The 23,743-nt window shown below is 45.4% G+C and overlaps 1 protein-coding gene across 2 annotated transcripts; it reads right to left on the minus strand.

Moving 5' to 3' along the window:
* Nucleotides 1-1,013: 1,013 nt before the first annotated feature.
* On the minus strand, nucleotides 1,014-23,496 carry SRD5A1 (steroid 5 alpha-reductase 1). Of its 2 annotated transcripts, none has more exons than XM_023625866.2 (5): nucleotides 22,933-23,496; nucleotides 16,258-16,424; nucleotides 12,876-12,977; nucleotides 10,326-10,476; nucleotides 1,014-2,965 (listed from the first exon to the last, which is right to left on the minus strand). In XM_023625866.2, the coding sequence occupies exons 1-5, from the start codon at nucleotides 23,211-23,213 to the stop codon at nucleotides 2,899-2,901; spliced, it is 768 nt and encodes a 255-aa protein (XP_023481634.1). In that variant the 5' UTR covers nucleotides 23,214-23,496; the 3' UTR covers nucleotides 1,014-2,898. The 2 variants fall into 2 exon arrangements, with proteins under 2 accessions (XP_023481634.1, XP_023481635.1); XM_023625867.2 differs by lacking the exon at nucleotides 1,014-2,965 and adding an exon at nucleotides 5,766-9,420 and having other exon boundaries at nucleotides 22,933-23,458.
* Between the last annotated feature and the right edge of the window lie 247 nt (nucleotides 23,497-23,743).

The raw sequence follows: 23,743 nt of genomic DNA on the forward strand, positions 1-23,743 counted from the left end.
AGGTTGGAATGTCCAAGTGGCCATGTTCTCCTCTACACCTGTCGGCACACCTTCTTTCTCATTGCCGATCCATATGGAGCACATTTGAAAATCTCAAAAGAAATAGATGATTTTTTTTAAAAAGCAAAGAAATGATCCCAATGGCTAAGGTAGAAAACAGACCAATAACCATGTAAGAAAATTAAAAAATGCTCAAAATAGTAATCTCAAAAAAAGGGCATTCCTGTTAAAAATCACACAAGAATCCTGACAATCACCTCTATGATTCAATATTGTTCTTGAATTTCTTGCTGTCATAAGAATCAAACAACTAAAGCACCAGCTTTGAATATTTCAAAAAAGAACTTATTTGCAAATGATATGATGGCAAAGCTGGAGAGCCTAAGAATAACAAAAGAAAAAAGCTGGAATTCAGAAATAATTTCAGTAGCATGGCTGGATATGCCAAATATACAAACATCAATAGGTTTGATTTATCCTAGTTATGAAACGTACTTGGGGACGCATTCTTATTCACAATAAACAAAATATCAATTATGTAAAAATAACCTTAACAGAAACACACTAGATTTACATGAAGAATGAAGAATGTTACACAGCTCTACCAAGATAGAAAAGAACATTTGATGCTATGAAATTTTTTTTTGAAAGATTGGCATCTGAGCTAACATCTGTTGCCAATCTTCTTCCTCCTCCTCCTCCTCCCCCCCAAAGCCCTCCAGTACATAGTTGCATATTCTAGTTGTGAGTGCCTCTGGTTGTGCTGTGTGGGACACTGCCTCAGCGTGGCCTGATGAGCGGTGCCATGTCCACGCCCAGGATCGGAACTGGTGAGACCCTCGGTCTCTGAAGCCAAGCATGCGAACTTAACCAGTCAGCCATGGAGCTGGCCAGACGAAACGTTAACATGAGTGGGAAGCAGATGTCAGGGTTGAAAACAATGTTACTGTCTGAACTTCTAGAGTGAAGAACTATTGACAGAGAAGAGCAAAACGGACGACTGACAAAACGACTGGACTTTTAACAGTAATTTTATTAATCTCCTTAATTACAATTAATACAATGACATAATTTACTAAATTACAGTCTTTAGGAAATGGAGGGCAGTGAGACGAGACAGATCAAGATTTATTCCTATGTTAATCGTTCATCCAGTGCGTGCCAGGAAAGTAGAAACTATGCAGCAGCTCTTGAGTTAAGGCAAACGTCTGTACATACGGGTCATTAAAATAACAAGGAAGCAGTAACAGAGGGAAAATTCACAGTGAGCTCCTCTAGCTCTCAGATGGACATCCTTCTGGCCAGGGACACCTTCCAGAACATGTGGACCCAACTCAATCAGGACAGACTCAGAAGTTTGAGCTTTTTTGAGGAGATCCGAAATATTTATTGCTTTACGTTTTTCAAGTAATTAGTTGGTCAGAAAAGGAGAAAATTTCCTGCAAAAACATTGTTTTTAGTTAAATTGAAGCATAGCCACATCAGGAAAAATTTTCTGAGTAATCTAAACCTAAGAGATTCTAAAAACTACGAACCTCCACAATACAGTTTCTCGTGAGGAAGGGAGCCCCTGCTTGGGAAGGCGAGCCAGAAGAAGAGTGGAGGGAGTCAATGGAGTATGGGGTGCCCAGGGGCCTCGGGAGCTGGGGTGCAGGAGGGCCTGCTCCCTCCCCAAAGTCAGCAGGCAGCAAAACGACAGGACATGACCTCAGGCCCCCTAGCACCATTAGTGGATCATGAGTGAACGCAAATTCTCTTATCTCCAGTTCTCTTTCGTTTCCACCTCTGGAAAGGTGACAGCAACAAGGCAGTGCTGTCCTAGTAGAGGAGGGCATCTTTACCATGTGCTCATTAGATTTTCTCAGAGGGGCCAAGAGATTCCACAGCCTTCTCACTAGAGATTTCTTTTAAATATCTGGCAATAAGTAGTAAACTGTATCACTATCATTTATCTGCATGGACCTTTTGAGTGCATCTAAAGTAAGAAATTCTTGGTCAAGATATCGTTTTGCAATATTGAGGGGTACTTTAAAAAAAGCCTTAAAAAATTCTAGTTCTACCTGGAAGGAACAAGAAAAATCATCTTATAGAAGAGACTAGTGATAGATCATGGCAAAGGACCAGAGATGGGGGGGGCTGCCCTGCTGCACTATCGTGCTCCGACCCGCGGGTCTCCAAGAAGTCCCTTTCATGGGAGACAAAGAAGGCTGCTCCTTATGAACACTCCCAGCGCTGGGCCCTGCCAGTGAAGTCACCTGGTGAGCCAGGCTGGAGCAAGTTCTGGATGCCCCTGTCTAGGCCTCACCGGGGCCTCGTACATCTCCCTTCTCTATCCCCAAGTTTTCCATTTGCACAGCACCCAACAGTGAGAGCTCATGAGTTTCCCTGAGGCCATGACCACCCTGTGGGTACCACAGCCTTTCTGACTCAGCAGGACGAGAGGGAAGAGAGAACCTCTGAAGACAGAGGAGGGGAGGGGTAACATCGCCTTTGACCCTGAGCCAAGTGTTGCAGGGAGTTGTAGGAGGAGAGAAATGTTTGGTCCATACAGGCCATCAAAGATGGCTTGTAAATTCTGGACTTGTGCACATTTAACTGTGCATAGCCCCAAGAGGTAAATCCAAAATCAGAGAAACAGTCAGCAGTCATTACCCAGAGTCCCAGCTTCCTGACCTGATGTGCAGTGTCTTACTTCAACCTGCATTTCTGCTTCAGTAGTTTCTTATCAGGTAGCTTACAAATTTTCTAGAAAAAAATTCCTAGAGCAAATCTTAGAAATCTTCATCTTAGCAAAGACGAAGTAGAAAGAAAATGAGAGAGAAACAATTCATTTATATGATCCCCAAGGAAACATTGTCAAAAAGCTTCAAGTTGAAGATAACTCCATTGACAATGGACTCAGACCAAAAATGGAATTATACTTTTCCTGAACTTCGGATAATCTTCAAATTTCTCAAGGTACCACCTAAAATAAGAAAAAATAACATTAAACAAAAGAAATAATTCTGTCGCAAACATTTAACAGATGCTAACAAAAGGGACATTATTTTTCATTATACAGGAATACTGAGCTTCTTCAAAGTAGGAATAAGAGCTTTGGCATTTCAGATACATAGTTTGATTTTGTCCATATCATGAATAATTAAATATATCTGATTATAAAGTGTGACTCACAAGAAGGAACCTATATAGTTCACCTTTCTATTGGCAAGGAAAATGACTGACATGTGATACAGATGCTGATAGCATGTGCCAGCCCTGGGAAGCAGGCAGACGGCGTGGAGGAGAGGAGCTGACCAGGCATATCTTGAATATCTTCTGGTGACTCGGATAGCTTTCTCAGGCCTAGGAGAGAACCACGGCTCCAGACCTCTGGTCTATTGCAAAGGCACCCAACTATGTGCTGGGTGACCCTCAAACAGACCTGGGAAAATGCAACATGGGGTTGCTCATAATGTGGCCCAGCACTCAGAACAAACAGGCATTTTAAGTTTCTATATAAATTGCATCAACAAAGGCACATGCATTCGTTTGGGGGTAACAGCTCCTTGAAAAGAGTGGCAACTAGGTGGATGGAGTAAAAATTAAAAGTAATTTCATAAGATGGAGAAATAGGCAGAAAAAAAGGACTTTCCATAAGCACCGAAGAATGCGAAACAGACTAAAAATCCTGATGGAAAACGATTAGCTATTTGTAGAAAAGGCAGAAATGTATGACAACAACAAATGCAAGGTGAGCCAGCTGAATCCTGTCGACTTTACACAAGTTAACACTGTAATCCACAAATGCAGAAGGATAACATGTTAGACCGCCATGGGTAATTTCAGATGCTGTTCTGTGTACTCAAAAAGGCACATGATGAGAAAAATCCTGAGAAGCTGCTCAGTGGACCTCTGGACCAAGCACCCCTCCCCTGACAAGAGGGTAGAGTAACAAGAGCTTTTTCCAGGTCAGTGATGCGGCTGGAGACCAGAGTGCCCAGCTCAGAATGTGGCTACAAATAATGGCAGCGCAAAGCTTGTGCAGGTGCATAACACATGTGCTTACTCATTAGTGATTGAAAGTTTTCAGCACACCTGTGCTAGGCTGAAGGTGTACCCCCCAAATTAATATGTTAAAAACCTAACACCCGCGGTGGTGGTATTAGGAGGCGAGGCCTTTGGAAGGTGCTTAGGTCATGAGGAAGGAGCCCTCAGGAATGGGGTTAGCCCCCTGATAAAACAGGCCCCAAAGAACTCCTCGCTCCTTCTGTCACGTGAGGGCACTGAGAAGTGTCGTCTGCAACCCGGAAGAGGACCTTCATGAGACCCGACCGTGCTGGCACCCTGATCTTGAATGTCCAGACTCTAGAACCGTAAGCAATAGACGTTTGTCATTTAAGAGCCACCTAGTTGATGGTATTTTTTGTAATTAGAACCTGAATGGACAAAGACAGCCTGCTAGGGATCTAGGTCATGGACCACGAACAAGTTTCTAAGAGCTTCCACGTGGGTCAGCAGCACTGAGCACTGTGCACTGAGAGGCAGGGAGGCCAACTCCTCGAAACTGCCCACTGAAGAGGGACATACTGGTCCCAAAAGGGCGAGAGCAGAAGCTGATGACAGCTTAAAATCCACAGAGACAGGACAGCCATGTCCACACACACCTGCATGATGGTCTGAAGTGCTGTGCGCTGGCTGACTCCTCACAAGTCGGAAAGAACGTTTGTCAGATCAAGAATTTCTCTCCCAATAAAGGGATGTTCTTCAAATATGTCAAATTTATTTCACAGAAATCATTACATGGGAACAAAATATACTCTGTTAAATGATTAAGTAGATTGAAATTTTCTCATTCATTTAATCACTGAGGTCACAAATCCACCTCAAGAAATTATATTTTAAGATTTATAGACATATGCGTATGTATAAATATTTTTTAAAGGGAAAGCAGCATGATTTCTACTATTTTTCTCACTCACCCTGGAATCAAACCTGACATGTGACACTGACCAGGGCTGGACACCAATTTTTTGTCTTGATTTTACTGTTGTCGAACCTGAACTAACAGTCCACTGCCTTTTTGTTGCAAGTGAAGTAATCCCCTGCTGGGGGATGCCCATTTCATCACATTGAGATTCTGCTCAATCTGAGATAATTCTTCAAGGCAGTTACTGTTTTTCTGGCTCACAAACAGCTCAGTGTTGCCAATTTTCTGGCGGAGACAGGTCACTGACAATTGAGTAAACACTTTCTGAGCAGCCACAAATCCTGCTTTTTGGATTCAAGTCTGATGAATGGGGCTGTGAGATGAAGGATTTCATAAACATATTCTGGTTAGGCCTTATTTTTAAAAAATCATTACACTATCAATCATAGTGTCTTGAAGACACACTGAATTCTTTTTTTTTTTGAAGAAAACTGGCCTTGAGCTAACATCCATTGGCAATCCTCCTCTTTTTGCTGAGGAACACTGGTCCTGAGCTAACATCTGTGCCCATCTTCCTCTACTTTATATGTAGGATGCCTGCCACAGCATGGCTTGATAAGCGGTGTATAGATTCATGCCCAGGATCTGAACCAGTGAACCCCAGGCCGCCAAAGCAGAACACACGAACTTAACTGCTACGCCACCGGGCCAGCCCCTGAATTCATTTTTTTAAGTGACATTAAACTTAACAAATAGGTAAATGTGCAGTGATTTTTTTATTTTAATAGAGTCCCTCCTCAAAGGTTGTCCTCAATGGCCGGCCCCCAGCTTCCAGGATTTAGGCGTGAACAAGTACCTGTCTGGGGGCGGCTCCGTGTCTGAGTGGTTAAGTTCGTGTGCTCCGCTGCAGCGGCCCAGGGTTCGGATTCTGGGCAAGAACATGGCACCGCTTGTCAGGCCAGGTTGAGGCAGCGTCCCACATCCCACAACTAGAAGGACCTGCAACTAAGATATACAACTACGTACGGGGCGGGGGTTGGGGAGACAAAGCAGAAAAAGAAAAAAAGAAGATTGGCAACAGTTGTTAGCTCCGGTGCTAATCTTTAAAAATAAAAAATAAATAAATAAATAAATAATTAAAAAAAATTAAAAAAAAAGTACATGTCTGTCCTCGGCTGTCATTTCACGGAGAGCTGCAAAAGCGTGTGCAGCCAGTGCATTGCCCCACTGAATAAGCGTGGCTGCTAGAGGCTGGCGGGGAAGAAAACGGTGTGAAAACATGCCTCCCTATAATTCCTAGACCCTTTGCCCTCCAACCATAATATCTGTTAGCAACTCAGCACAGTGGAACCAATATTTCCGATGTAGAGTCTAATGATCAACATAATCATTTATGAATTTAAATACTTCACTTCTAGCTGTTATAGAAAGAAATTCACTGTAATAAAATATTGCTTTGAGAACATTCTGAGAAATCAAATACAGTGCAAGGAATAGCCCCACGGATTGTCTTCTTTTAGAATCAATTTATCTGATGGTTTAATTAGTCGGGTTCGTTGGATTATTAACAAAAAAGGACAGCTTTGCTTTTGTCCTTGGTTTATAAATCCAACATTTCTGAACATACTTTCACCAAAGTGAACTGATTCATTGTTGATCCATTAGAATTGGCTTCGCACTGACGTCAATTTAAACAGCAAATGAATGACAAAGAGCCCTTTCAACTCATGAATCTTTCTGCAAAGAATACCTTTGGGCTTTCATTAACAGAGACTTCAATTTGCAAAGTGGAGTTATTTATTTTCTATTTCTCTAAGTTTCATACTCAAATGCTGACAGGGATCTGCCCCTTCCCTTTTCATTTGAGAAAACATCTTTGCAACTGACTTGGCATGCTCTTGCTTAATCTTCCTCTGATCCAATTTCTTAAAATATCAGTATTCTCTGGTTTGTTTTTATTATTAGAAACCAGCCAATATTCACTTTTTAATTATCTAATATAACCGACGTACAGGACTACATTTTCTCCCACAGGCGACGGCAGCGATGAGGTGGTGGTCTCGGGCCTCTGCTCTGTTGCTGGGAGGAGAAGGGATCCCCACATGCACAGGACATCAGGCTGGGCAGAGATTCACTGGTGGTTGTCATTGTTGTTGCATGAAATCTACCTTGGTGTTATGCATTTTGAGGATTTTGTTACACATATTTCGCCTAAAGTGGTAACATTATTTCAGTGAAGACTGTTTAGAATATGACTCTTTCTGGTTCTGAAAAAAGCATTCCATAGAAAAACAGCAGAAGATTTAGGGAAAACTCCAGTGTGACGTCATGTAACAGAGGAGAAAACTGAGGGCTTCGAAACTCATACTGGTTGCCCTTACTATGGCCCAATCGATTTTAAATGGCCGAAAAGCTTGTGGGTTATTTCCTAGGGCGGCTATAACGAAGTGCCACCAACTGGGGGCTTAAAGAAGAGAAATCTATTGTCCCACTGCTCAGGAGGCCAGGAGTCCGAAATCCAGGTGTGGGCAGGGCTGCCCCCCCCAAAGCTGTAGGGCAGGCTTGGTTCTCTTGGTTCTCTGTCTCTGCCATCACATGGCCATCCTTCCGGTGTCTGTGTCTTCACACGACCTTCTCTTCTTCGTGTGCGGGTCTGTGTCCAAGTTTTCCTTTTTGTAAGGACACCAGCCATGGCGGATGTGGGGCCCACCCTACTGCAGTGTGACCTCATCTTACTGATTACACCTGTGATGATCCTTTCCCAAATAAGGCCACCTTCACAGGTTAGCCAGGGTTACGACTTCAGCGTGCTTCTGGGAGGACGCAATTCATTAGCCACAGCAGCAAAGCATTCCTGAACTGCAGCGTTTTCTGTTACTTGTGACACTGCACCCTTTTCCAGAGCCCTTTTTGGTATGAATGTTCTTCACACCTCTGTCGTCTCAGCAGGTCGGCGAGGCACACAGGTCCTGGCTCTTGGAGCTTGCTCGCCCCTCAATGTCTGTCTGTAAAGATGCCACACTCACTAGCACAGCCGAGCACCTCAAAACATGGGGGTTGTTCTCTTAGGATCTCAGTAACTCTCACGCTTTCAAGATAATGTCTTCGAATATTAGCTACCTAGGTGCTACGGCTCTGACCGCTCCGTCATTATCTCGAATAATCCTTAGCATCTTTCAATACGTGGTGAGCCTGGGCAACAAACTTAGGAATTTTCACTCTGAAAAGTCTGCATATTTTCCACTACGCCATGATATCTCTCTCTTCTTCTGTTGGCTTTTTACCTGTGTCCTCTTCCCAAAAGAGAGGACACATTCCGTGAAGTAGGACAACATTACAGATTTTTGTATGCCTCACAGCATTGGCGGCATCCGAGATTTTGATGTAATGTTCTGGAGTGAACGAAGCCAGTGAAGCGGTGCAGTGCTCTCCCTAGCTCAGAGGACATGCAGGATCAAGGTGGGCACCAGGGCAACCCGCCCAGGCCAAATTCCCATCATCGCTGCAGCATCAGTGGACCACTGCGATGCTGAGACGGGGCTGAGGTCTCTCCTTTCTCAACGAGACCTGCCTTCCAACCTGTCTGAGACTTTGTTCCCTGAGCCTCAGTGTCTTCATCTGTTGGACTGGAAAGATGCTCTCTAAGTTCACTTCAGCTTCAACATCCTCTATTTTTTATTTTATTGGTCAAATGGATCACAGGCCCTTTGGGGCTCTGATAAAGGCTGAGGCCCCACGCTTTGGAAAATGATGTGATTGGGGGGTGCGCAGAGCCCTGGAGCCCATCAGGGACCCAGGTCCACACAGTGGAGAGCCTCTGTGTGAATGAACACTGTGAGGGCCTGAGGCTGGGACGTCCCTCCAGCTTCGGGGTTTCCTCCAACTGCTGCTTTCTGTGGTCTGTCACTGCGCAGCCAGCATTCCCTGCTGTAGACAGCGCGTTCCAGGACAGATCCCAAATGCCCCGCTTGACAGTTAACTTCACCATTGAGTCCAGCAGCGTAAATTCAAAGAGGCTCAGAACGGGGTGGAGCCAACGATGTGCTGGCGTGTATCTGATGATTCCTTACAGGGTGGTTATTCTTCAGGTATTTGCACGGCTTTGTAACTTGTTTAGCTAAGAATGGTATAAACGGACTGGCAACTCAAATTAATATTAACATTTCAAAAATGTAACCTGAGGGGAAGAGAGACGGATTTGTAAACCCTGGAGCGAGGTCCTGCCTAACCAAGGGTGCTGCACTGAGGGGACCTCGGGAGAATCCTCTGTCCCCATGTCTGACCAGGAGGCAAAACCTTCAGCTAACGATTTGGGGGATAAGAAGGAAGGAGAATCCATGAAACTAAAAGTCACTGGACAGGAGAGCGGTGAGATTCACTTCAAAGTGACAATGACGACACATCTCAAGAAACTCAAAGAATCCTACTGTCAAAGACAGGGAGTTCCAATGAATTCCCTCAGGTTTCTCTTTGAAGGCTGGAGAATTGTTGATAATCACACTCCAAAAGAACTGGGGATGGAAGAAGAAGTGATTGAAGTTGATTAGAACAAACAGCGGGTCATTCAACCGTTTAGATATTCTTTTCATTTCTTTTCTTTTCCTTTAATCCTTTTTTAAAAAAATAGTTCTTTTGTAATGTGGTGTTCAAAATGGAACTGAAAACTGGCACCCCGCCTCTTTAAAACATCTGGTGATTTGAATTCTAGTGCCCATTATTCATTATCGCTTGTTTTCAGTGTGCTGATTTTTGGTGATGAAACCTCAGCCCCCTTCATACTGCCCTCTTCTTTCTAAAAATTACACGTGTGCACAGAGAGGGCACCTCTCCCAGGACTGTGCATTTTCAGGCTCGTGATAAATAAGAGCGACCAATGAGAGTGTCGATAATGACTTTCCAGTTGGCCCTGAAGTTCTAGCGTGTGACTGCTTCACTCCTGGGCTGTGCCTTTCCACGGGAGATGGAAGCTTTTCAGAGCTGAACTCTGAAAAAACAACCTTTCCTTAACTTGAAGCTACTTTTAAAAGCTGAGAGTCTGGACCAAAAGACCAGCTTAGAGTCAAGATGATAGAGATGGTGAGAGTAATGACTGACTCCAAAGATGGCTTCACTGAAGAGAAAGCATTTTAAGATTAAAGAAAAATCTTGTCAGAAGATCCCAGAAAGGTTCTAATTTCATCAGCAGATAAAAAAGTTATTCATGCAGACGTGTATACAACAGAACACTGCTCTTTGTGATTTTATTCATACTTTTTGGCCTGGGACATGGGTTTTAAATGGACATTGTCCGTACCAGCTTCATTAACAGAAACAAGAGGTTTGTAAAAACTGAAAAAAAATATAACTGGAAAATTGCTACAATAAGGTAGAAAACACATTAAAAATGCTAAACGTTATTAAGTGTTTTAAAACTTACTGGTGATGATGCTGTGCTCTGGTGAATAAAAAGCAGAATGAGAACAGAGCGAAGGCCCCACCCTGGATGGACCAGCTGGCCAGGGCGTAGCCACACCATTCCACCACTTCTCCAAAGTAGTTGGCTGCACTTATGTACTCAAATAAGCCTCCTGGAAGAAAGCAGACCAGGCAGTGCGTTCACCAAATGATGCCTCAGGAAATTCCGCCTTAAGAGATCCTTATTCAGAGAACATAAATTCCACTCTGGGAAAATAGAAGCTTTACAGAATTTTAACCGATGAAATATACTCAACGATACTAGCTTTACTAATTCTCATCACAATTTCTGGTAGTAACTAAATACCTATAACAACACCTACGATTTATCCGAACGTAAAATGCCACTGTTTTGATATACTTATATATCACTTCGCTAGTTCATGGCTCAAGGACAGAGAATACAGAATAACAATGAACAAACTGCCTTCACAAAAGGGACCTATATAGAACCTTAGACCAAAAATTGAAGACAATAGAAATTTTCAAGGATAGATTCATTCATTCATTCCTTCACTCATCAAATCTTCACAGATTCATCAGGTCGACATTATCGGCCAGACCCTGCTGTAGGCACTTGGGGTACTGCGTGGACAAGACCCCCCCATCTGGAACAGTAAATCCAGTGTACAAACCAGGGAAGTACAGAGCACGGCAGAGGCCTCGGGTGCTGTGAGGAACAGAGCAGGGGAGAGGCCTGGGAGTGGGGCTGGGGGCGGAGGGAGGTTGTGGTCACAGACGGTGGTTGGGACCCACCTGGCTGTGCAGGGGAGGCTCCATCCAAGACTTTCAGGGACAGCTGGGCTGCAGCTGTTGGGGTGGGAGCGCCCCAGGCAGGAGAAGCAAAGGCCCCGAGGCCAGACAGCAGAGCACACTCCCTGGACCACCTCAGGGCACAGGTGAAGGGATGTGGGGTTTGCAGGAGTTTGCGGTCATTTGAGTGTTGTGTTGTCCTCCCTGTATGGCTTCCAGGAAGATAAGTGGAGGAATTTCAAGCTAAGCACTGCCACGCGCTTTCTAGCTCCGCTGCAGTTTGACTTTACCTACAGAGGGCCTTTTTTTTTTTTAAAAGACTGCCACCTGGGCTAACATCTGTTGCCAATCTTTTCTTTTTTTTCCTTCTTCTTCTCCCCAAAGTGCCCCCAGTACATAGTTGTACATTCCAGTTGCAGGTCCTTCTAGTTGTGCCATGTGGGACACCTCCTCAGCATGGCCTGATGAGCGGCACCATGTCCGTGCCCAGGATCCGAACCGGTGAAACCCTGGGTCGCCGAAGTGGAGTGCACGAACTTACCCACTTGGTCATGGGTACAGCCCTACTGAGGGTTTTGTTTCTTCATTTTTAGAAGCTCTATTGCTTCCTATCTTATGTCTGGTTGGTCTTTGTTTTATAGCGTATTACTTCTTTATTCATAATTTCAATCCTGTTTTATTTTTATTTATTTTATTTTTTATTTTCCTGAGGAAGACTAGCCCTGAGCTAACATCTGCCAATCCTCCTCTTTTTTCTGAGGAAGACTGGCCCTGAGCTAACATCCCTGCCCATCATCCTCTACTTTATATGTGGGATGTCTGCCACAGTGTGGCTTGCCAAGTGGTGCCATGTCTGCACCCGGGATCCGAACCAGTGAACCCCGGGCTGCTGAGGCAGAATGTGCACACTTAACTGCTGAGCCACCGGGCCGGCCCCAACCCTTTGTTATTTTTTAAATATCTAGTATTCACTTTGTAATCTGCTTCTGTGAATTCTAAGACCTGAAGTCTTTCAAGTTCATCGACACTCATTCATCATCCTTTGTGCTGACATCTTTCCTCGTGGGCTCTGCAACCTTCCAGGATGGCTCTTATTCCGTGGTCCGTGGTCCGTCAGGCTCTCTATGGCCCGAGTTAAAGGCAGATGCTCCCAGGGATCTGGGCTCGTGCTGGCCGACGCGCGAGGCCGCCACCCGCTAGGACCACACAGATCCTCGTGCACGGCTGGAGGTTTTTTGTACCATTCAAGCGGGGTGAATTTGGGCTACAAGCCAGCGGGAGGGCAGCCGTGGTTACGGACTCTCACCAGGCGCACTCTGGACTCCGGCACTTGCTTAGATGTTGCCCTCTGAGGATTACTTCCTTTCTTGATACTGACACATTTAAACAGATTTTTTAAAAGTTTCATCCAACATTTTTAATTGTTTTCAGAAGGAGGATCAGTCACATATCACGTCTATTACCAGAAACAAAGTATCGGACGCTCTTGTAAACCAGGAATTCTTCCTTATACTCTCTTTCCAAACACAGATATAACTGGAGTGTCCTTTTTGCTAATAACCATTTGGTTACCCAGAGTTGGTTCTTTTATCATTCTAATGAAACAATAATCGTAATTACTGCTATTAATAATGGCAACTCACATTGAAAACTTGCAACTAACAAATACTGGACTTTACTTGTTAGATCTGGCAAAACTAACACAGCAAGGCACCAGGCAATGCCACTTGACAATGACTTCTCCACTCTCAGTACCTACCCCTGGGTATTTTGTACTCGGTCTCCCCTGGTTTCCTGAGATTTCTTAGGATATGATCTGAATGGATGTTTATCAGCATGCCTATTAACCACAGGACAAAACCTAAAGAAAAAAATACACAAGACTATTATGAGTAACGAACTACAAAATTTGAGAGTCCAAGCCTGAATGAATACTATCACAGTAATCTTTCATATGATCATTATTAGTACAACATCTTAGCCATAATTGATAGGAAAAAATCATTATAATAAACATTGCCTTTTATTTAAAAGATAATTTATAAGCACTGCTCTCAAGTATGCTAAATAGGGCTTAGTTTTTCTAATAACACTAATAAATTATCTAATCCATTCAAAATACTTTGACCTGTTGGCCACAATCCATGGTTTTAGGATGACTGGTATGATTAGAAACAGGACTTCTGACTTTGGCACAAGGCTTCTTCCTAGAAAAAGGGGTTACTGTCATCAGGGAGCCAGCCCACGGGATTACTCATCCTCACGACAACTGTGGGAGGCAGGACCGCCCTCTCCATGTGCAGAGGAGAGGGAGTCCCAGCACGCGGTCTCATAACGAGATGTGTTCAGGCCCCTGGAGAGGTGGTGGTTCCTAAAAGACAATCCCTGGTTCTCTTCTTCCTTGGTCACCTCTTTGAGCAATTTAATGCACACCCACCACTTCCCCCACTACTAATTTCCTGCTCGCTCAGCGATCAGCATTCCTGGATCTGTTCATCCACTGCTGCTCCCGACAAAACTGTCAACCGCCAGCTGTCCGGCTCATCCGAGACATCCCAGAGCATCCCCGATGTCTTATCTCCCATTCTTAAACGTCTGCAGAGGTTTTCTATCACTTAAAGGAGTACCTTTAAGTTACTAGCATCTTAATAACTTACTAAGTCACATTCTTACTAGTATCACATCAATTAATTCCAATAAGAAAAGATAAAATGCAAAAATAATGTTTCATAAAAAGAACCACTTCATTTGATAAAAATTTAATTCGATTGTTCTCAAATATTAAAAGAATGTCAATGGCAAATTGTGCTTAACGGTAGCATTCAATTCAGTATCAAAGAAACGTACACTTGGAGTAACATTATTATTAATTATCATCACTTTTCCCAGTGACCTAAAATAATTTTTCAGTTACAATGGGGACATGTAGGACCTTGTGGTCTACAGAAAGGGTCTCAAGATTTCTTCCTTCTGATTTCACCACTGTAGGCAGAATTTCTTTAGACAGAAATTATAAACAGTTTGCACCAAATTTTGTAAAATGTTTAATAAGTCACTTATTGGATCCATAAATTTATGGTTGATTTGCTACCTTTTCGCATTTCAGTCTGTCACCTCTGGGTAATTTGACCCCCAATTTGAGGTTCCAGAAAGAAGCACTTTCCCCAAATTCCATGCTTACTTTATTTCTCTTCTAAGAGACAAGCTCCCTTAATTGCCTAGATTGGTAAAAAAAAAAACTAGTATTTGTGCTCATCTAAGCCAAATATTTAATTCCATTTTTAGGGGTCTTAAAACCTTCTAGATCAACCACTTTTATTTGCTCTGAAAGACTTTCTGTTAGGATATTATTATTATTACTTACTTAGCTCTCATAGTAACTATGTAAGTGTAATTAATTATTCACATAATTTCATGTAGTCTCCTTACAAAAACTATAAACTCTACAAAATAAATATAATACACAAAAGGTAACCTAGTTTGTTTCCCAATTGGCATATTTTTTCATTTTCAAATCTTTCTGTTTAATTGTAGAAAATTCTAGAGGTTTGTATACAATTTATTGGTGTCTTGACTTTTAGACCAGCTTCAAGGCATCTGCAGGTGATGTGGTCTGTCTGCCAAGCTCCTTTAAATGACATTTAAATTCACAGACCAAAAGGATTCTTTGCTTTGTTGTTGTTTATCAAAAGTATCCAAACAATTCATCACAGTCCTGTTAGAATCTCAAATAAATATTTAAAACCTTTATCTTTTTAGTTAAAAAACAAAATCCCCTTCCTCCTCGACCTCGTAGCCTTCCTTGGGGAGAACCAGCGAGGTCAGCTGGTTTCAACTCAGGCTCTGCTCCTGCCTTGATTTAGACCTCGGACCGACGGCTCATGCCTCTGACCTTTCCCTTCTCACCTGAGAAGGGCCTAATTTCTGCCCTTTTCAGGACCGTGGGAAGCAGAATGTGTGTGTGGGCAGAAGCCAAGCCTTCTTCAAGGAGCTCCAAAGCCTGTTCTTCCTGCTTCTTCGGGGTCGGGGCAGAAGAAAATTGGGTCGTCAAAGGGCAGGTCAATGAGAAGACAGATGTGGCAGTGCACAAACAAAATTAGCCTAGCATTTCCTGGAGACACAGATGTGGAGCCAGAAAAGGATCTTAAAAACATTCCCCTCCATCCTTCCCGTGAGAGATGAGGAAACAGAGCTCTCAGTGCAAAATTTCCCAGGTCTGACGAGGGCATAGCCCTTGGAAGATTTTAATCCACAGAAAAAAATACGGCTGAGAAACGTGAAATGCTCTGTCAACAACAAAGGACTATGCAAATATTAGTTTTCTCTATTATTACAAATTCATACACATAGAGAAAAAGCCAAGTGGAATATAAGGTTGCTTCATGTAGCTTAAGGTAAAGTCCTGTGGGGAAGTTTGAAAATTTGATGGACTAATTTCAGACACAGTTTGCTACCAGGGGGCAAGCTACACCTGAATGCACTAGAATTTCTAAACTCTAGGACAAACTACATAAATATACAGGAGAACCTTCCTTATAAACAAGAGCCCCAAGATCACATATTTTTAATGCTCTTGCAAATATTTTTGATTGCTAATGCTTTATTTTCATTCTTGCTCAGAATTTTAAGGTTATCATTAGAACTCGGAAATATACATTAATTTACATTAATTGATAAAAAGAAAAACCAAACGTTTATTCAAGTTAGTGTAATCATAAAAGTCTAATTGCCTTCTTGGGAGATAATCCAGTCTGATTTTTTCTCATGTTCCGGAAGAAACCGCAGGAGGTTTAATGCCTGTCTTAGATTACATGGTCAACTGGTGGCCACGTCTCCTCAAACCTGGCACGCCTCCCACTCTGCTGGAGCTTGTTGCTATTTTTAGGCTTGCCTTTCAAACAGGTATTTGCACATTCAGTGCCTGAGTGGGCAGACACCAGGCACCTGCGTCATCGTCCACTGCTGATGGTGTGCTGGGACAGCCTGACTACCTCCGGTGCTCTGGCCCCCTGCTGCTAGGTCAGGGACCATCACGGACTCTTTGTTCTCTCGAGAAGAGCAGACTTTGTAACTGAAAACTACTGGAATATGAAAATTAAAGTTATGACTCGAATGACAGAGTGCCTCACTAAGACACCCACCTGTCAGGAATCGGGGGTCAGTGACCCAGTCATCAGTGTACACCGCATACTGGCTCAAGTATCTGCTTTGCAAGTAGCCGTTATAGGTACAAAACATGAATGCCAACACACACAAGTGCAACGGCATCGGCTTTCCTCCTCGGATCAGAAATGGGAAAATCAAGCACCTTCGGAAACAGGAAACAGAAGCAAATTTTAAAAAGCACAAACAACCAACAATAAGGAATATGATTGTTGCAATTCTATTTTAAATGTCTTGGACTTTTAATCTTGCTTCCTTGTACAAAAGTCATTCCCACTAATACTTGTATTGGTTTACTATATCTGTCGAAAGCAGAATTTCCCACATTTCAATAATCTACGCCATAGTGCACAAACTCAGGATTCTAATTATACAGAATGTGAAACAGACACATGGAGTTAGAGAAAACAGGCTTCAAGAGTCTCCCAAAATTTCCACTACCCTAAAACCAGTCACTCATTCTAGTCTGAGCAATACAATTTGGAGGACACCATCTCATCCATCACCATCACAGAGGCTGTCAGTCACTGAGCGCCACCTGCAAGGCCTCCTAGCTTCCGGGCAGGAGCCACTGCTCCCCACATTTGACAGAGGACAAGATTAAAACTCAGAGTAGATAAGTAATCTGCTCAAGGTCACAGGGCCAGTGAGTGGCTGAGTTTAAGCGTAAACCTTGGTAATTCAAAGATCATGTCTTCTTTTATACCACACTACTTAGGTGACACTACCAAAAGCTTAAAGACAAAATATAAGGACAAGAAATTAGGAACTTATGGAAAGGATGCAAGATTTTATTTTGTGTTTGATTTTCTCTTTAAAATAAATGTGTAATATACTGAAAGAGGGGACATCACTACATATTCTATAGACCTTTAGTGGACAATAAGGAGCTATTACGAATGACTTTATGCCAGTAAATTTGACAACCTGGACGAAAATAGGCAAAATTCCTAAAAGACACAGATGACCAAAACTGACCCAAGAAGAAATCAACAACTTAAATAGTTCTCTAACAATGAAAGAAATTGAATTTAGACCTATGAAATTAGAGAAAAGGCAAAACTAGAGTCAGGAGAGGTGATGAAGCACAAAGAGATATTTAAGGGGAACACAACTGTTCTATATTTTGATCATGGCGATGATTACACACCTGTACACAATCATCGAAATTGATCAAACTATAGACTTAAAATGAGTGAATTTCATTGTATGTAAATTATACCTTAAAACAAGGAAAAAATGTAAAAGCTTACTATTTGTTTCCATTCTGGTCATCTACCCCAGGGTGGAAACATACTTAATTATTAACAGTAATAGTAGTAGCATGATAATCATAATATAATGTTGGCTGTGCATCTCCAAGGCGTTCTCTCCCCCACAGTCTCACTCAACCCCTTGAGAGAACATTCACAAGAACCAAAAGCAGTCTTCAAGGTTCTCGCCTTGTTCAGACCAACTCCCCAAAGAAGACTTCATACAGGGTTAGGGCAAAGCAGTAGTTGGGTATGAAGCATCCATTTGGCTATGATGTCATGAGTGAGGCAGTTATTTATCTGGAAGCTAGAGTGTTGGCAAGCACCTAAAAAGAACAGGGAATCCCGGCCTCTTCCCTCTGCTTTGTGGAAACATGATCCTTACCTGGGCAGATAGTTGGTACAGTGGGCTGGCATTTGGGATGCAGGCTCACTGTGAACGCTTGCACTGTGAGAGGCCAACATTGCCTGTGGATGGAGAGGATTGGGTCTCGAGTGGGAAAGTGTGTGTGTCTTGGACCAGCGTGGGCTCCCTTAAAAACAGGCAGAGATTTTGCCTTGGGATCAGGCATTGTTGTAATGGTGCTTTTCCGGGCCCTGTTCCTCAGCCAGGGCAGAGGGCCTCGTCAGACCCAGCGGAGACACTCAATGGTGGAAGACAAAGCGGTTCTCACTCTATGACTGAGTGCACAGACCTGAGAAGCGCCCAGGGTGAACAGCCTCATTTCCAAAGTGAGAGGAGGGCATTCTTGAACCATGGGGAATGGACAAAGGAGAAGAGGATGAGAAAGTGGAGAGAAAACTCTCCTGGGAGCTAAGTTCTCAAGGAATTACCCAGGAGGCAAACTGCAGTATAGAACTGAGTGTGAGAACTCCCAGTTTGAAGAAATATAGAAGAAAGAGTAGGAAATAAGCATCATGGGAGAGGCAAGTGCTGGCCTTGGTTTTGAAAGATCCCTGTTAAAAATCCAGAGTACTCAGTTCATAAGAGACTGGGACTGTTGACCTGAACAAAATCCACGCTAAACTCAACACAGGATAATAGGAATGCAGGGCCAAAAGGGGAAAGGAAAAACTTTCTGATGCTGGAAATATACAGAATAGATACTGAAAGAAAATGATCTAGGGAAGAGCTCTGGGCTAGCTCTCACAAATTTCTAAATTATAAGTGAATGAGGTGTTAAAGAAGCAACTTGGGGAAGACATTCTGCAACTGTGGTAGTCATTCCCCTCCAGGAAATGAAAACATGGGAGATGTTCCCTCTGGGAGATGAGAATCATGTACAGCAAACTTTTGATAGATTTCTCCCAATTTGGTTTCAAGTTCAAGACTGACTTCTGAAGAACTGGCAAACACTGGCTGGCACCTTGTAGAGGTGAAGCCCAAACCTCTGTCGTTTGATCTTCACATCCCCTCCCTCATCTGCCACTCGTGATCTTTGCCTGTGATGGCAACATGAGTCTAGATCAGGTGTCAGCAAGCTGCGGCCCCAGGGCCCAATCCAGTCGACCACCTGTTTTAGTACCACCTGTGAGCCAAAAACATTTTTTACATTTTTAAATGGGGGGGGGGTGAATCAAAAGAATATTTCATGATACGTGCAAATTACACGAAATTCAAGTTTCAGTGTCCATACATAAAGAAGTATGCACTCGGGGGGCCAATCAACACCTCTCAGTGTGGCCCCCAACCAGTCAAGGTCTGCAGTCACCTGGCCGGGAAAACAGGCTCCACATGCCCAAGTGGGATGCCTAACCTCTGTTAAGTGGAGGTGCAGTGGATGAAGAAGTAAGCCAGGGACTCTTTGCCACGTGAGCAAAGGCAGGCGTCCCACATATAAAGTAGAGGAAGATGGGCAGGGATGTTAGCTCAGGGCCAGTCCTCCTCAGCCAAAAAGAGGAGGATTGGCACCAGGTAGCTCAGGGCTAATCTTTCTCAAAAAAAAAAAAAAAAAAACAAATAAATAAAAAAAAGAAAAAGGCAGCCTGGCTTCAGGTAATACTGAAAAAACTTGCTTGGCTGGATAGAATGCAGCAGAATCTGAGGTGAGGCAGCAGCTTCCAGGGCAATAGCCAGGGACTCTGACAAAGGCAGAGCAGCTCTGAGCTGATGTTGGTGACAAGGGGAAACCACTGCCCACTTCTAGCATGCATGTGTCCCAGGTGAGCAGGTAAGGGCTCAGATGCCGCTCCACACACAGCAAAACCAAGGGCGGCATGAGAAGACGCTGCCTGTGCCCTCAAGAACTCAGAAGCCTATGATCAGCAGGAGGCGACCTGGGGGCAGACAGGACGCAGGTGAACACTACAACTACTGAGGGCCTCTGGACAACCAAGTTGTTGCGTTGTGGATTAAAAACATTCCTACAAAGGTCCTTCGCCATCCTTGGGGGATTGGACAGGACCTCGTGCAGTTTTTCCTACAGCTGTCCCCTGTCCCCTTCCTGGCTGGCCTTCCCTTCCCTCCATGGCTCTTCTGCCAAAAAGATCCAGAAGCTGTTCCACAATCTGTCTGGCGCTCCTTGACTCCCTATGGGAATATCTTGTCTCTATGCCCCCAATAACGAGTACAGTTCCAGGTACACAAACCTCTCCTCAGTAAATGTGTGCCGAATAAACACAGGAAAACGCCCAGGCCTCCGTCTCCTATAAGCAAACACACCTTTCCGCCTCACCCTGGGAGGCCCCTCTAGCTGGCTTTGGTCCTCACCACTCCCTCATGAGGCTCAAACTCCACTAGGACAGAGCCTTGCCTCACTCGTCAAAGCTTAGCACGGGGCCTCTGAAGACATCTGCCAAATTCCCGAAGTCAATACCTGCTTCGGGCTTGTTGGAGCTTGTCCCTAGTTGGTTTCTCTTCCACCAGCCCGATTCAGGCTGGCATTCATACAGTCTCCTTTCTCACTCAGCCTGGTGTCATCTGTGGCACCCTGTACAAACGGGGGGCTCTGTACACGTTGACTGGCTCAGTGGATGGGTTGAAATAAGTGCTCAGTGTTGTATGCGTTTCGGTCCTCCCCAAGCGCTCACTGACTTAGGTCAAATGACCGTTTAATAAATTAGTTGCTTGGGTAGAATGGAAAATGTTTATCTTCCTATTTGGAAAACTTAAATGTCCCCAAAACACACAGGCTATGAGTACAGTAACATGTACAACTTGAAAAAAGTAGCCCAGCTGTTTAAAAAACTAGACCTGACACAGCAAATCCTCGGGAGCAGAGTATTTAAAGCCACTCATCTTGGAACTAGGGGTTTTAGTCCCAGCGGTCTCGCGTCGAACAGCCTTGGGGAAAAGTGAATTCTCTGTCTCAGTGGCCACATCTGGATGAAACGAGCAATTCAAGTTCTATCACTCTAGAAGTGACTCTGGTCTTTCGGGAGGCTGCATTGAGTCTCCCACCAGAGCGAGCCTAGATACAATTAAACACAGTGTCTTAAATTAAAAAGTTTCGACTCCAGGCTTTCAGACAAGGCCCTGTAAAGTGCTGCCTTTACCCCTTTCCGATGCCATGTCTTTACAAGTTCTTTATTGGAACTCAAAGCTGGCAGCAATGTGCATGAGTGACATGAAGAGAATGTACGTGGATGTGCCCATTTGCATGGCAATATAAAACGGTATTATTTACCAATATTGACCATTCAGATTTGCCAGCACCATGCAAGCATTTTATGGAGTTGCCTTTATTTCATACGCATGCCAATCCCACAGGATGGTCGCATCACTGTGCCCATTTCACAGATGGGGAAGCCCTGCTGCAGGGCAGCTCGGTTACTTATCTTAGTCCTGAGTGTTGGGGGTGGGATAACACCTGGCAGGCTGACTCCAGAGCTGGTTTCTGGCCATTAGAGAAATGGACAGGGACAGACACAGGTTCTGGCACATTTACAGCGAAGCATATACAGACATGCACATATTATTAATATCCAAATTGCAGTAATGCTCAATCACATTACAAAAAAATCTGGCAGGGTGACAATAACCTTGTTTAATGGAATACTCTTGGAATGTCAGGGACACAGGACTCAGAAAGCCTTTTTGAACACTGACACTGCCCATTCAACGTGCCTGCATAAGAACAGATGGGGACACATGCTGAGCCAGGAATGCTAGTCCTGAGAACCAGATGAAGAGAGGTTTACACATACACACACACTTCTTCCTATGTCTCTACGAAGTGGCTGTTATAAGGGGGGGGACCCAAAACAAGAGAGGTCAAGTAACTGGCCCACAGTCACAGAGGAAGTGAGCCCCACTCTCTTGGATGCAGAGAACATTCTTTTCACCTGTGCAGCCTTGTCAAGTCTGAATGAAAAATCTTAAAATTTTATTTTAAACTTTTCTTCAGCCATTTGGTTTAGGTGTATAAAAGTTAAAGCCTAAGGCTGGAGAGAGCCCCCAACTTATTAGAAGACCTGAAAACCAAAGATTTGGAAGTCACCTTTAGGACTTTATCTGTGTGTAAGGTCACTTCTCCGAAAACCACTGCCAGGGTCCTGGGGCCCCTGCACAAAGTCCAGGTGAGAGTCCCTGAGAGCGGTGGGTTCAAGCTGAGACAGCCCCTACTGTAAGGGGGAAAGAAGTCCTTTTGGGAAGCCAGGTTTCTAAGCTGCAGGTTATCACTTGGCTGGGAGAAAACACCTCTACCCACACCAAACAAAAGGGGAAACGCAGAAAAGGAGCAGAAAAAAGTTGCTTAGGGTGACTTGAGATCACCTGCATTTACCTAAGACACCACCCGATAAAAGGGATCCAAGTTCAGGATTATGAGGTAGTTACCTTCTAGATTAAGGTTTACAGGAAACTCTTTTCTATTACTGCCTTTTAATTCCTCACTAACCGTCTCCCTGTCTCCCCCACTTTTCAGACATGTTTGTTTCCAAGCTAACTCCCCGGCCAGCAGACACAGGGAGACAGCGCTGGGGTGTTGGGAGGACTCCAGGAAGTCGGGGTGAAGAGAGAGGACCCAGGGAGGGGTCGACAAGACGAGGGTGCCTGGGGGGCGCAGGGTGGTGGCACCGGGGATGGCCGGGGGGAGAAGGCTACAAGAAGGCGCTGGGGGAGGGGGGGGGAATAAGGAGAAGACCCTGGGAGCGGAAGCCATGAGCGTAGGCAGAGGGAGCTGGGCCGGTGGGCACAGGAGAGGCGCCGGGCAGGGGGTGCAGGCAGAGGGGGCCAGGCCTGGGGTGCAGAAAGAAGGAACCAGGCCGGAGATTGTAGGCAGAGGGAGCCGGGACAGGGGTGCAGGGAGAGGGCGCCGGGCCGGGTGCAGGGAGAGGCGCGGGGCCGGGGTGTAGGGGGAGGGCGCCGGGCCGGGTGCAGGGAGAGGCGCGGGGCCGGGGTGCAGGCAGAAGGAGCCGGGCCAGGGGCACAGGGAGAGACGCGGGGCAGCCGGCCGTTACCGTTGCACGTAGTGGACGAGGAACATGGCCAGGAGAATGCTGTTGGGCCAGCGTTGGAGGCGATCGGCTGCCGCCCCGGCGCACACGAAGAGCGGCACGGCCAGCGAGGGCAGCTCTTGCACAGCCCAGGCGGCCCGCGCCGGCAGACGAAAGCCGGAGCGCGGGGACAAGTGGCGCCCATAAGGAGAGCTCACCAGCTTCAACACCACGAAGCACAGGCAGGCCGCGGCGCACAACAGGTAGGCGAGCGCGTCCAGCAGGAAGCGCTCAGCCAGCTTCATCGTGGGGCACGGCGGGCGCGGTCCATGGCCCGGCGACTGCGGCAGGCAACATATAGGGCGGCGGCGAGGGGGCGGGAGGCGCGGTTACTCGAGACCCACGCGGGCTGCGAGCTCCCCGGGTCCGGATCCGCACGCTGGAGGGGGCGGTCAGGAGGTGCGCGGGGCGCAGCGGAGGGCGGGCCGCGGGCGTGCTGCAGAGCGGCCCGCCTCGCCCACTCGGCAGGAGCCCCGCCCCACCTCAGGCCCAGCACCGCCCACACGCCGGAGTCCCCGCCCCCTCCCTGGCCCGCCCCACCCCCGCCGTTCTGCGCACGCGCGACCCCGGGCTGTCCGCGGAGCTGCCTGAGGCCGCGCGGGAAACCTGGACGCTGGCGCGCAGGCACCTGTGGACTCCTCTTTGGCTCAGCTGTCCCACGCGGGGCTGGCGGCGGTTCTTCCCGCTCGTTGTTTTCCGGGGCGCGGGTCGCGGAGCTTTTGGCGCACTTGAAGGTCCCTACAGACCCTAAGAGGAGCAGGCCCGGCGCGGCGCG

The sequence above is a fragment of the Equus caballus genome, chromosome 21 (genome assembly GCF_041296265.1).
Source record: "Equus caballus isolate H_3958 breed thoroughbred chromosome 21, TB-T2T, whole genome shotgun sequence".
In the NCBI taxonomy this organism is placed as follows: domain Eukaryota; kingdom Metazoa; phylum Chordata; class Mammalia; order Perissodactyla; family Equidae; genus Equus; species Equus caballus.

What these genes read in the sequence shown, in the direction of transcription:
- SRD5A1 (XM_023625866.2), bottom strand. Translation starts at nt 23,213, where the DNA reads ATGAAGCTGGCTGAGCGCTTCCTGCTGGACGCGCTCGCCTACCTGTTG. An exon ending in TGACCCCCGATTCCTGACAG is followed by an intron (nt 12,978 to 16,257) that starts GTGGGTGTCTTA and finishes TTTTTTCTTTAG; the next exon opens with GTTTTGTCCTGTGGTTAATA. An exon ending in CGAGTACAAAATACCCAGGG is followed by an intron (nt 10,477 to 12,875) that starts GTAGGTACTGAG and finishes GCTTTCTTCCAG; the next exon opens with GAGGCTTATTTGAGTACATA.